A 13,403-nucleotide genomic window follows, 5' to 3' on the forward strand; every position below is an offset into this window, starting at 1 on the left:
ATTTTCCCTCCTCTTTATTACAAATGATCTATTCCGCTTCGGTGCTCTCCGCTCTTGAGCGCCCGGACCTTTATTGTCGTTGTCGTTGTTTAAACTTTTTTGACATTCTGTTTTTTTCATACAACAGATCTTTGATGCTCCGGATTTTTCTAAACAAGTAACAGACAGAAAAATAGTGAAACACGTCTACACTTAATTCTCTGTGTTGGTTTTATTTGCATGTCTGTCAGTCTCATTAGTAATATAAAGGATCATTACGGTTTTCTATTCGACATGTGTGGGCCGGTTAGATATCGCTGTCATTAATGCCGCTGAGTTGTATTGGAGACTTGGGATTGATGACGTTTGCTTTTGACAGAAACCTCATAGCCCAACCCTCCCAACCCCCCTATAGGGGCTCATTAGAGGAGCTGACAACTTATAAGAAAAGCTTTATTCCACACATTGGCTACAAAATATATACACGCGGGAGCTTATTTTCTTCCCCCCAACCGAAATGCAAACTGTGTGCATAGGGTCATCCCTCTCATCGACAAGGATTTCTATACTATATGCTGGTGGGGGTTCCTCTGTCTTTTTGTTTTTCGGGGCTTTTTATCTTAAATACATTTGCCTTATTTGGTTCTGTGAAACTACACAATGCCTTCGGTTGGGCTTCTCTCTGTACATATATGCACGCCCGCGACGCTTGCGCCCAGGAATTGTTCCCTTCCAATGTTTGACTTGCACCGGGATCTTTTCGGGACTCTCACACTTTTGGGGGGTGTGTAGTACGTCAGTATGTCTGTTGAACACAACTACTTTTGGTCTTGGCCGAAAGAGTCCTTTTTTTCCTTCTCCTTGACGCACAAGGGGGTAGAAACGCGCGTGCAACAACCGCGGATTTTTTTAACCGGGCATAGCAAACAGTGATTTGGGTGGTTGTTGTGTTGTTTATACGTGGGACCTGCGTTCCTGGTTTACACAAATAGAAAGAGACCCGAAGAGACCTGTTGTAAATATTTTGAACCCCAAAGTTGTGCTATTGTTGGCTCCCATCAATTGATAATAAACAATGGCTGAGCGTTTGGCCGGCTACACGGGCAATCTCCACCTGCTCAAAGGTAGGGCTCTGGATGTCTGGCACGCATTCCAGGAGAACGTTTCCGCCCAAGGAGGTGGACTGCACGGGATCAAAGCGAAGACGTCGGAGAAAATCTCCGGTTTGAAAGAGAAAGCCATCGACAGTTTGAATAAAGGCAACGATGGCGACTATTCCCACGTTTACAGGTAATAACGTATCAAACAGATTTCGTTTTTAAATCATTCAATTTGATGTTTTCTCTTTCTGAATTAACGCCGCAACTTAAAAGAACACGCCAAAAAAAGCGATGCTATTTAATCCAATTAGTAAGATACAGTATTTTTTTTCCAGCGGCTCAGATGCGCGTTCCGCACTGCTGTCGAAATTTTCTAAAGCCTTTTTTTTTTCTATCATCACACGGTGTATATTTACCTAGTGAGAGCGTCAAGCCAACGAACGGTGTTACATAATAGAGAAAAACAGGGGAGTCGCCGAATAATCCAATTAGGAGCTAGACCGTAATTCTGGCAGCAGCTGGTATTTCACTTTCGTCTTGGAATAAAAATAATAATACAAAATAGGTTCAAGACAGAAATTGAATAAATTGACATTGCGACACATGACGTAAATAGCACAAATTTCCAATAGACGGGGAATTGATCCCCCCTTCATTTGTTGGCTATAATGTGTGAAAATCAGACGAACTGGTTTTATTCCCCCCCCCATTCCAATCCGTCGCGGACGATTTTTGCATTAGAATCTAAACCGAATAACGATTAATGATGCAAGATCAGTGAACTGTGCACGTCTTCTTTTCTCCCCGACTAAATGAAAATCCATTAAGAAAAAGCAGGAGCAACAGCAGGGCTTGTAATTAGCGCCACTATAATAGAGATCCGCTTTAAGGATTTTTATTGAGCGCCGCAAAGAGTTCGTTGTCGGAGTTTAATGGCCAAGAAATCAAATTCAACATCTGAAAAGAGATCCCCGGAATTGAATTGATGGAAGAAAAATAACAAAAAAAAAAAAGAAAAAATATCCCAAGACCATAAGGCACACACCATGTGATGGAAACCTTTTGATATTAAATGATCAATGAAGGAAAGAGTGTGTGTGTGCGCCAGACTGCGCTGATGCCGCCGGACCCACTTTTTCTCCCTCGTATTTCTCTCGTTGAATTTTTATTCCTTTTGGCTCTACATTTTCTATTAGGTCATCGGGCGCGGTATAGACCCGATAAATATACACTCTTGGCGAGCTGCTCTCTCTCTCTCTATCGGTTGTTTATGTTCTCGTGCGAAACACACGGGGGAACTTTAGATCAAATTGAATTGCTGCTGGTGCGCCCGCGCAAAAACCACACCACGCGGTGTATAGCATAGCTTTTTTTTCCTTCTTCTATCCCCTCGTATTAGATTTCCATTTGAATAGGGCGCGCTCGCTTTTATACTTCACGACCGTGTCTAATCTATTCGGCGACAATAAATATATAGGCCCACCATATTAAAAAAAAACAGGAGGTTCTATTCTTCAGATGACCTCAAATAATGTCGATTGAACGATTAGAAAAAGAAAAATTAGATTTTAAAAATGGCGCCATTTGATTCGAATTTTTTTTAAAATCTCGATTTCAATTTTTGATTGCAGGAGGAAATCGAGAGCGGAATTGGTCCGCGTTTCGGCGGCCGTGATGGGCATCGAATTCGCCTACTCGGCCGAAACGGCCTTTGTCTCGCCGACACTTCTCGGCATCGGCATCCAGCACCGCAACATGACGCTCATCTGGTGCCTCAGTCCAATGATCGGCTTCTTTCTCACGCCGCTACTCGGCTCGTTCAGCGATCGCTGCAAATCACGGCTCGGACGCAGACGGCCTTTCATCATCCTTTTGTCCATCGGCATCATTTTAGGTCAGTATGTGATTTGATCTAAATTTAGAAAACTATTATACAATTTGTTATTTATACTTTGGGGGCTCCCCGAGGAATAATCATAATCTCAGGGGCGGATTTCAATAGCGAAAAAACCGACCGTGTTTCATACTTTTGCGACCGGTATATAAGGAATAATAATTATTGTGGAAGTCCTTGTCACAGCAAATAATGTCGTGTCAATCATTCGTGAGACGAACTTTCAATAGTGAAACTAATAGCTTGTGACAGAAAAAGTCTTTTGAGAGAAAACAGGCAATAAAAGAACGGATTTAGAAATTGAGAAAAAAAAGAATTGATAGAATAAGAATTTGGGCCAATAAAGTACCGCGTACAACTATTGTTAGACTCCACGTTCGAACCTTTTTTTTTCTTTCTTTCTTGTCATTGATTTCATAGGAGAATAAAAAGTGAAAAAAAAGTTGTTTGTACAGCAGTTAAGATCGGGCTGTGTGTGTGTAGAATTATTATGGAAATATCAATTTTCAAGCTGTAATTGATTCAACAATGGAGGCACCACCGGCAGTCATTTTTTTTCTTCTATGAAATCCTTTTAACGTGTTCCTGAAGAAAGAAAAAAACTAAACTAAACTAAAAAGAAAAAAACACAGAGCCTATGAGATAAGAATGAAGTGTATTCAAGCTGACAGACTCTGTGAAGGTGAGGAGGAAACTCTCTTCTGCTGCAAGGGCATCTCACGTCACAGTCATCCACACGGGGACTATATATACGCACAATAGAAAACTCCATAGACGTATATAAGGATCGAGATTGACAAAAGAACCAACAACGCTTAGATATCCCCCACCCTCCATCACAGCTGCGCAACGTCTGGTGAGAGACTGGCCCCAACCTTTGAGGACCTATACACACAGGCAGGAGGACCTTTACCTCGTTTGATAATATAAAAGGTTCCATCCGGGTTCCATCACATCCTGTACGCATAGTTATATAGTGCACTACATATAAAGGCATATGATGTAGCCTCTACACACTTTCATGTCTATATGCTTATGTGTGTGTGAAATTTTGTATTTTTAGGCTTACTTTTGGTACCCAACGGCAAATATTTCGGCCAGCTCATGGGCGACGTCTACCCGGAGGAGGAACTTTTGGCCAAGGAGATGGAAACGGGCGGCGGCGGCGGCGGTAATTTTCTGGTTAACTCGACAGCCGTGGCGGACGAGGCGGACGTTATCAATGAAGTGGTGGACACGTCTTCTCATCCGTGGGGCATTTTCCTGACCGTTTTGGGCACCGTTCTCCTTGACTTTGATGCCGACGCTTGCCAGAGCCCTTCGCGGGCTTATCTCCTGGACGTCTGCATTCCAGGTTGTTGCCATCATCATTCATCTCTCCCTCCCGCCACAGATGCAGACGATTTGATAACGCTAGATCATACATGATGATATGTAATTACCCTAAATTATTATTTTTTTTTCAACCTGTGACTGTAGAGGATCACGCATTAGGTTTGAGCACATTCACAATTATGGCCGGACTCGGAGGATCATTAGGCTACGCAATGGGTGGAATTAATTGGGACGCCACGTTTATCGGTAAATATTCTTAATTGAATTCGTTCTGTTATACAAAGATTGATGAAATCAGATAACACCCAATAGACACACAGAATAAGGAAAATAGTTCTATAACTGGCAAGCGCTTGCGTGACTCCATTTTATGGTCTTGAAAACAAAACTCCGTGACCATGTAGAAAAATTCTGACGATTCCAATGCAAAGTTCAGAAATTCCTTATACAACCCACGTCGTCCATTGGGTATATACACATGCAATTCTACGTATAATGTATGTACGGATATGTTGACAATTTTATATGTAAAGCCCCTAAAAAGATTTTATGGACAAAGTTTTCAGTAACTTGAGGTCTATATATAGCGTTCGTGTTATTCGGTAGTTTATTCGACTGTATATGTAAGTCATTGGATGAATCCAGCCCAATGTTCTCTCGCTATGTGGAAGGAGGAAGAAGACCCTTCCATATTTCGATGTAGAGTCAAACCGATAAACTATAGTGTATACGATTTCTTTTTTTCCCCTCCGATTTCTCGGCACCCGGTGTCTATAGGCGTCATGCTGGGTGGACACGTCAGGGCCGTGTTTACACTGGTGACATTCATATTCATCGCGTGCGTCATCGTCACGTTGTACAGCTTCAGCGAGATCCCGCTCGACGTCCTCTCCGACACTTCCAATATCGACATGGTCAATGTATGTAAGCTTTTTTTACAAACACACACACTCTAGTCTAGACAAATATACGTAACCCGATTTACACTCTGATTGAATGATGTAATCAAACATATTAAGGAGCGCCGGATGTTGGATGGCCAGACGTACGGCAAGTTCGACGAGGATTACGAGGCTTCCAAGACGTACGGAACCATGGGCGATAATCCCACGCAAGTCAATCACATGGGTCTCGATAATCCTGGATTCCAAGAGTCGACTTTCACCGAGTACCCCAATAACCAGGTTATATAAATAAGTTTCTATATTATACATTTGGAGAGAAATGGATTTTCTACAATGAAAACCTTGCTGAATTCCTGCGCATTTCAGAATGAATTTTATCAAGATCCTGGCCAGCAGCAGCAGGTCGACCAACCGGAAATTCAAGCCATACCGCACGTGGGTGAGATCAGTCTGCGCGAATACGTTCACTCCATCATCTACATGCCGAAATCGATGAGGATCCTCTGCTTGACGAACCTGTTTTGTTGGATGTCGCTCGTTTGCTACTCGCTCTACTTTACCGATTTCGTCGGCGAGGCCGTCTTCGGTGGTAATCCCAAGGTCGGCCGTTGTTATTTCCACTTGGCTAATCTCTCGTAACTTTGCGGTCAAAGAATCTGACAAAAGAAAAAGGAACAAGAAATAACAATTGCTTTTTGTGAAAACAATTTTCCCACACATTCACACACAGGCTCCAGTGGGAAGTGTTGAACGGGAAATTTACGAGGAAGGCGTCCGTTTCGCCTGCTGGGGCATGGCCATGTACTCGTTATCCTGCTCTTGCTACTCTTTCATCATCGAGCGACTCGTCAAACGATTCAAGTAATATTACACAGAAATCATTTTGCCATCAAACGTTTGAAACTGTTGAATTTTCTTTTTCAAACAGGGCGCGACAGGTTTACATGGCCGGTCAACTAGTCTACACTTTCGGTACATTTATTTCCTTAATTTTCTCTAGTTGTTCGGGACTGATAATCGAATGACATTATTTCCTGTTTGGCCGAAAACAGGTATGATACTAATGGCTGTGACACGCAGTCCGGCTGGCGTTATCATCTTCTCCTGGACGGCCGGCGTCATGTACTCAACTCTGTTCACCATGCCCTACTTGCTGGTGGCCCATTACCACGCATCTCAAGTGGTACGTATAATATATGCTCTTTTGAGTTTTTCATATTTGTACGACTTTGTAATACGTTTCGGGTTTCACTCTCCCGAAAGGAAACATTTTTGATTTTCGACATGTCAAATATAGATAACTGAAAGTATTTTGGAGCTGAGACTGTATAAGGTCACGCAGGACATGCCAGCAGACGTATCGATAAGCTTCGAACGGGCATTATATGTTGGGAACGAATCACGTAGACCGGGAAACCCGGCCGGGGATTGACATTTTACCGTCAATCCTTCCAAGTTTTTTCGTACATAGTATTATACATGCAGTGACGATAGCCAAATTAACTGTGACGTCAGGTGACATGTCGGATAAGCTCTCACCTTTTCAATGACCTACTTTTGTTTTGTTCTTTTGGGAGGACAGACAGCAACTGTCACATAATATGCGACTGTGGAAAATTAATTGGCTTTATTATATGTGCATTCCTTTCTTTATCTTGTTTTATTTTCCAACGCCAAAGTTTGCCGAGGATGCCAGCGGAACCCGTCAGTGTTCGACGACCGTCCGAGGTCTTGGTACCGACGTCGCTCTCGTGTCCTCCATGGTCTTCTTGGCTCAGTTCATCCTCTCGTCTTCAATGGGTTCAATCATTTCTGCCGCAGGCAGCACTACCGCCGTCATCGTGTCAGCTGCAGTTCTAAGTTTCTGCGGAAGCATGTCCGCCTCTCAAGTCATGTACCTTGACTTGTAGCTTGGCATTTTTGTTCTCCCCCCACCAAAACTTGTTATCGTGTGTCGTCAGTTGGTTTTGATCATCGGTGTTTCTTAAAACTTAATATTATTAACTGTTCAAATCAAAATAACAACATTGAAAAAAAGAAATAAATTCTGAAAGTAGATCATCACTCGACTTGAATAAGAATTTTGTGTTTGTCTGCGTGGGCATATATGGGCCTGTGCTGCATCCTTTGTCGTCACTCGTCGGTGCGCGCGCCCCTTTGCTGCCACATTCGTATTTGGCGCCACTGCGGACTAGTTGTATACTAACTGTCTGGCTGTAGATTGCGCGGAAAAATGGTGAAGCGTCTTGTCAACAGAAAAGAAAAAGCCAAGCACAGGTGCGAAGTTTTCTTTCTCTCTGTTTTGAAGTAATTCCACATCATATCGAACCACAACAAAAACTATACACTTTCGGCCAGATCTTGCAACATCAACTGTGTAACAATTGGGTCACTGCCAGCAAACTCCTTGTGTTTGGTGCAACTTATTTTCAGCCTGTGCTCTGGCACGTTCAAAGAATCGCACTCGGTGTCGATTGATTTCTCGTCAGACTGTTTCGCAGTTTTATTAGCAGACTGTTACATCAATAGCCAGACTCATCAATTGGTGACCCCAGAGACTAGTTTGCGTGCTTGAAGAACATGTTCTCGTTGGTTGACAACATTTAGAAACATTTCACGTCTGAAGAAACCACTTTGGTGAGAATGAGCATCAATCGTCCACTCACTCAGGTCCAACCCTACTGGAACAACTCAATGGCCATACGACAGGAGATTCAACGCTTTGAGAGTGTCCACCCTTCCATTTATGCCATCTACGACCTCATCGAATCCATACCAGATCCAGTCCTGGGACAGCAGATCAGGGACCATGTTGTCTGCATCGAAGGTAAGAGCTTTCAACTTGTCACTGCGAAACAGGGAATCCAGCCTTTGGCCTTCGTTGAGACCATAGAAACACTTTTGATGATCCACAAGCGAATCCTTTGGCTTGTGGTGAAAGTCCTTAATGTCCATATTTTTTTTCCGTTTCTCGACGGCCGGGCCTAAGGGCCCCCGATGCTTTATAGTTTTGGCCTAGAGGCTGCATTGTGGTGAGCACGGGCTCAAGACGGAGAGAACATTGACTCGGCAAACTCGTGTTTTATTAGTATACCGGTGTGGTTTTTTATTCTTCCAATCATTCAACCATTACCACGTCTGTTTTATTCTCGGCGTCACTACATACTTTCCGTCCAAACTTTATTCCCCCCTTGGCTCTCTCACCGAAATTATTCTTTATTTTTTCTTCGTCTTCTTTTATTCCCGAGATAATCGATGCAATCCTCCCACATAGCATAATAATGTCACGCTAGGCAGGGCTATCTAAACGATAGCGGAGAGATAGGCAGCAGCAGCAGCAGGCAAGAAATAAAAGGAAATCCTATTGACAGTGGCTCGAGCTGAACTTCCCACGCGAGCGACTTGCATTCCGTTTCGTGCGGTTTTCAACTGCGGTTTCGTTCTCACTTCCATCCACTCTGCTGTTCCATCCTTAGTCGGTTCTCCCTCAGAAACAGCAACCAAAGTCCAACCGACGTTTTCGAAATCTTAAAACACAAAAAAACAGACCACGTATTTTCGTTTCGTCGAGCTTCCTCTCTCGGCTCTGGCCGTGACAGCACACACACACCCTGGCCGTTGTTTCGTGTGCCGATCCGTTACGGTCCTCACGGATCCTTGAATCAGAGTTTTCCATATTTTTTTCTGCTTCTTTCGCAGTCCTCTTGAATGAAACCCAAAAAGAAAAAGACCCGCTATCTTGTTTTCCATATGGGTTCGAAAACCGGTTGCCGAATACATTTTTTGGGTAATTTCGTTGTGTGTCCGTTTTGGTGTTTTATCCTGGCGTTGAAAGCATTTCACCTATCTCGATGAGCTTCGTGGAATGCCATATTTTTTGTTTCTTTCTTATTTTGTAACCCCCTCAAAAAAATTTGTTTTTCTTCCTGTTGTATATATACTTCATCATCGTCGTTCGTGAGCACGAAGAGTTGCGCCGTCGTGCGCGAACTTACCCAACGACGTATTGATCGTTCTTTTGTTTTGTCACGCTCCAAGGGATATATTATCGGTCCCGTGATGGGACGTTACCCACATCGGGAAAACTGCGGGCCAAGATTTTGTGTTTGTTTTAGTGTGTTGCAAGGCTTTGCAGCTTTTTAGCTTGCGTGCAGTAATATTATCGCGCTATCATTTATCCGCGGGGCTTCGTAATTTAACACACACACATCATTTTCTGCTGTTTTTAAAAGGAGAAAAGAAAACAGTTGTTACTTTTAAAATATTCCCTTTTTTTTCTCTCGAATTTGCGCGGAGTGTTTTCGTTTTATTTTTTTACAAGTTGCGGGGGTACGCCACGTGATTTATTTCTTCGCCGCTAGATGGCTGCCACAATAATGCGCAATAAACGATTACACACAGTCAAATGAAAATACCGAAATAACCGGCGAGAGAACGGCTGGAATGTTTTTCGGTCTGCGTGTGTATGTGTGTGTGTGTATGTCTGCGATGTTGATGGAAAAATGATTATGATGGATTCTTGTCGCACGAGTGAATACATTCCGGTAACCTCAACACACGCGCTCACGACGCGCTTTATGCACATTTTTTTTTTCTCTTTCTCTCTCTAGTTCCGTTGTCATTTTTTGGTCTCCTCAGACATTTAAAAAAAGACCAAAATTTTCACAGGTTTGGTCTGCGTTTTCAAGTTGTTGTTTTTTCCAACTTTTTGACAAAGAGAGGAAAAGCTGTCGGGATAGGTTTTTAGTTGTAGTCGTTAAATAAAATATGAAAACCGTTTCCCAGCTTTTTGGAAGAATTAAATTTTTTTTTTTTTGAAATTTTTCTTTCCCCTTTTATTTTTCCCGTGCGGTATTTCTGCATCTGTCGCATAAGAAGAAAAACTAATAGAAACGAAAAAGAGCGTAACCAGAAATTCTTTTATTTTTTCACGAACCGCTTTCCAGCGGTAATTTTTAATTCCGATTTTTTTTTGTTCTTTCAAACATTTTTTAACGACGTCGCTTTCCAAAAATTTTTTCATGTGACCGTTCACAAATTCTGGCTAATCGCGTCATGGCGCTAATAATAAAATTTAAAAAAAAATGACGAAAAATATAATTCCATACTATTTTCTTTCTTTTTTAGTTGGCTCGCCTTTTGCGTGTCAAAATCGAATTTTGCCGCCAACTATTTCTCCAGCTCTCTTTCAACATCTCTTCCGTAATCTTGAAAGATCCGCTCCATCTCTCCCTTTTTTTTTTCTTTCTTTCTTCATTTCTTTCTTCGACACGCCCCATTGCCTCCCGTGTGTGTGTAAAATTAGCTCGGCAGGAGATGACGAGAGCCAGAGAGAAAGAATGAGAACTCTGCCACTCACGGCTGATTTGACGCAGACACGGAACCTTGGGAGAAGGGGGGGGGGGGGCTAATCTGATTGTGACTGGGCGTCGGGGCGGAATCCGGAATTGCTAAAGACGTTTTTTGGTGGTTTCTTTTTGTTGTTGTTTGAACTATTTTTATCGCTGCCTTTATAAAACTGTCTAAGCTAAAAAGAAGGAAAGAAAGAAAAACCTTCTTCTTCTTCTTCTTCTGCTTTTTGTCGCCATTGTTTTCGTCTGTATTTGTGTTGGTTCGCTAGGACGTAAATCCGTGTAATCTGAGCGGGTCCAGACAGCAGAACAACAGCCGGGACCAGTTATCCCTTCCTCTCTCACATACCTATTTATATCCTTGTTTGGGTTAGGTAACACGGTGTGCTACTACCTACACGTATACGTACGTACGTAAGGACCCGTATTAGAGTGGAACTACTCTCTCATTCACATGTGGTAATTTTTTCAACGGCCAGAACAACAACAAGGCAAGAAATTTTTATGACTTTTGTCGGAACACGCCGCCGGTCTGGAAAGTCGTAAAATCATTTCCCCACTTATTAGATTACTAATAATATTTCCTTTTTTCTTTTTTTAATATCTTGTTTTTGTTTGTTGCCGTTGTTATATCTCTATGGAGAAAATTCGACCATTTTCCCCTCCCTAAAAAATGAAGAAGAAAAATGACACACCCCTTTTTTTCTTTCGTATGATGGAGAGGTGGAGTTATTTGGGGGGGATATTGCTTTACCTCAACCTAGTTATGCACCTAACCTTGTTATTAGATGACGTCCAGCAATTAATAATAATGATTGAGTTACCGGTGAGAGTATTGAACCCCATCACCCCCCTCTCACCCTTTTTTTATCTACCCCTCAAAATAATATCCCGACCCTCTTTTCGGTCAAAGACCCCCTCTCTCTCTCTCACTCCTCTTCATCTCTGGGGGCATTTTCCCGTGTGAGTGGCGATGGGATTTTTTTTTGTTTTTAAAAGCAAACCCCTTTCCTGTACGAATAGGAAATGTTTGTCTTCATCTCTCTCCGCCATCATTCAAAAACGTACAACAGCACCTACAGATATAATGAAATTAGCTCGTGCACGATAGCAGAAAGATAAGAGGGGCCAGTCATATTCTATGGTAACTGCCGAGACACAAACAGCACCTGGCGAAAAAAAAAGAGGAAAAATAGACTTTAATTGGATCGGCTGACGGCACGGCGATACCAACTCGCAGAGTGAGATCCGGTGTTGTGTTTATTATTATTGGTGGCCTAGCTTTTGATACATGGCGTGTCTAGGACAATACCATCTGCCCGTCATGTCGCTGATGCCGGTCGGTCGGTGGAGGACGGTTTTTAATTGCCTTTCTAGAGTGGTGTACACAGTAGCCGGCGACCTCTCTCTAACCGTTGTTATAATGCAATCAGAAAAATGGTGAAGGTATACACAACATGGAAGAGAAACCCCTGTGCACTCCACCCACTCTCGTCAATGTCTCAAACTTCTTTTTTGTTTGAACCATTTTGTGTTTGATGGCCGGTGCAATCGTATACTACGAAATGTCTAAACGAAAAAAGGGATCGTTTACCCTTTTGATTTGATTGTTCTCGCTAGCAATTTGAGACGCATATGATATGACATTTGCATAATGTGAAACCTTAGATCTTCCTACTGTACTTTACCCATAGCGTCCCCTTATTCACTTTCTTCGACGCGGAACATCTTGTTCTAGTCCTCCAGATGTGCGCGGGTGAGCGCCACTTTTTCGGTGAGCTTCTCCTTTTTCCATCCCCAAAGAATTGACATCGGATCTATTTTGATTGGCTACTCGACTCGGAGTGGCTTCCTGCGCGTTCATCTCGGCCCTGTCCAATTGCTTTCTAACGTGTCCGGGGCCGAGTTACTGGCTTTTCCGACCGTTAATCCTCGAGGATCGTTTTTGTCAAACTCTCCAGCAAAGAGAGAGCGAGTAGGAAGTAATCAGAAGAATGAGGTGGTAAATGTTTTCAGTCGTGTTTTCCAGCTACCGCTAGCCCCTCCTGGTAGTCGGTAGGTTTTACCAGTTTCCATGAATAGAATTGACATGGATAGTTTGAAATTGGGCCAGTCAATTGACTCGGCCCCTCTCTGTATTATCATCATCATTTTTTTTGTGTTGTTTGTTTGTTGTGTTTGTTCGCATTCGGCGATCGACTCGGAGAGATATTTAGCTTCGTTTGCATATGTCAATCAAGTCTATAAGGGTGGTGTTTTGAATATAAAGAAGGGAGGAAAAAAAATTTTCATTATTCAAATTTTCAAAGCGATAGTATCGTATAAACGCATTCACACCCTACTTCTTCTTCCTTCCTTTATCCGTTTTTTTTTTACCCCATCGGATCTATTCCTCTTTTTTTTGTGCTTGTTGTTGTTTGTTGTAACTTATACAATGATGAGATTTCTTTTTTCCCATTCGACCTTTTTTGAGGGAGAAAACATTTCTCAAAGGCTTAAAGCTCAGCTTCTTTTCTCTCTGCTGCTGCTGGTAGATCTATAATCCTCCGATTGCGATTCGTAGTAGCCTAGTAGTTTCGCCCTGATTAGAATGTAAAAAATATTCTATACATTTAACTTCTTTCCCCCCTTTTCTTTACTTTTCAGATCGACATTTTTTGCATAACTTACGAGATCTTCGACAAGAGAAAATAAGCATTATTCTATATGCTGTAATTTTCTGGGGGTGTTTATTCTCTTTTTTTTTCTTTTAAATTTCCGATATATACATAATAATATCGATCTACAATTGCCTTTGTAAGGAACTCTGCCCCGGTTGGGGGGTCTCTCTCTCTTTCTA

The 13,403-nt window shown here is 42.4% G+C and overlaps 2 protein-coding genes across 2 annotated transcripts in view; both read left to right on the forward strand.

Annotated features, from left to right (window-relative positions):
• The first annotated feature begins 750 nt into the window (after positions 1–750).
• LOC124199944 (proton-associated sugar transporter A-like) lies at positions 751–7,277 on the forward strand. Its single transcript, XM_046596011.1, has 11 exons — positions 751–1,269; positions 2,711–2,973; positions 4,037–4,327; positions 4,453–4,554; positions 5,086–5,228; positions 5,328–5,492; positions 5,580–5,813; positions 5,944–6,074; positions 6,142–6,185; positions 6,266–6,396; positions 6,893–7,277. The coding sequence occupies exons 1-11, from the start codon at positions 1,055–1,057 to the stop codon at positions 7,121–7,123; spliced, it is 1,950 nt and encodes a 649-aa protein (XP_046451967.1). The 5' UTR covers positions 751–1,054; the 3' UTR covers positions 7,124–7,277.
• A 17-nt stretch (positions 7,278–7,294) lies between these two features.
• Positions 7,295–13,403, forward strand: part of LOC124199943 (centaurin-gamma-1A-like) — a 31,377-nt gene continuing 25,268 nt past the window's right edge. The window contains exon 1 of the mRNA XM_046596010.1: positions 7,295–8,040. Within this exon, the coding sequence (XP_046451966.1) occupies positions 7,857–8,040 (184 nt within the window). The 5' untranslated portion in view covers positions 7,295–7,856. The remainder of the gene's footprint in view (positions 8,041–13,403) is intronic.

The sequence above is a fragment of the Daphnia pulex genome, chromosome 8, assembly GCF_021134715.1.
Source record: "Daphnia pulex isolate KAP4 chromosome 8, ASM2113471v1".
NCBI classification, from domain to species: domain Eukaryota; kingdom Metazoa; phylum Arthropoda; class Branchiopoda; order Diplostraca; family Daphniidae; genus Daphnia; species Daphnia pulex.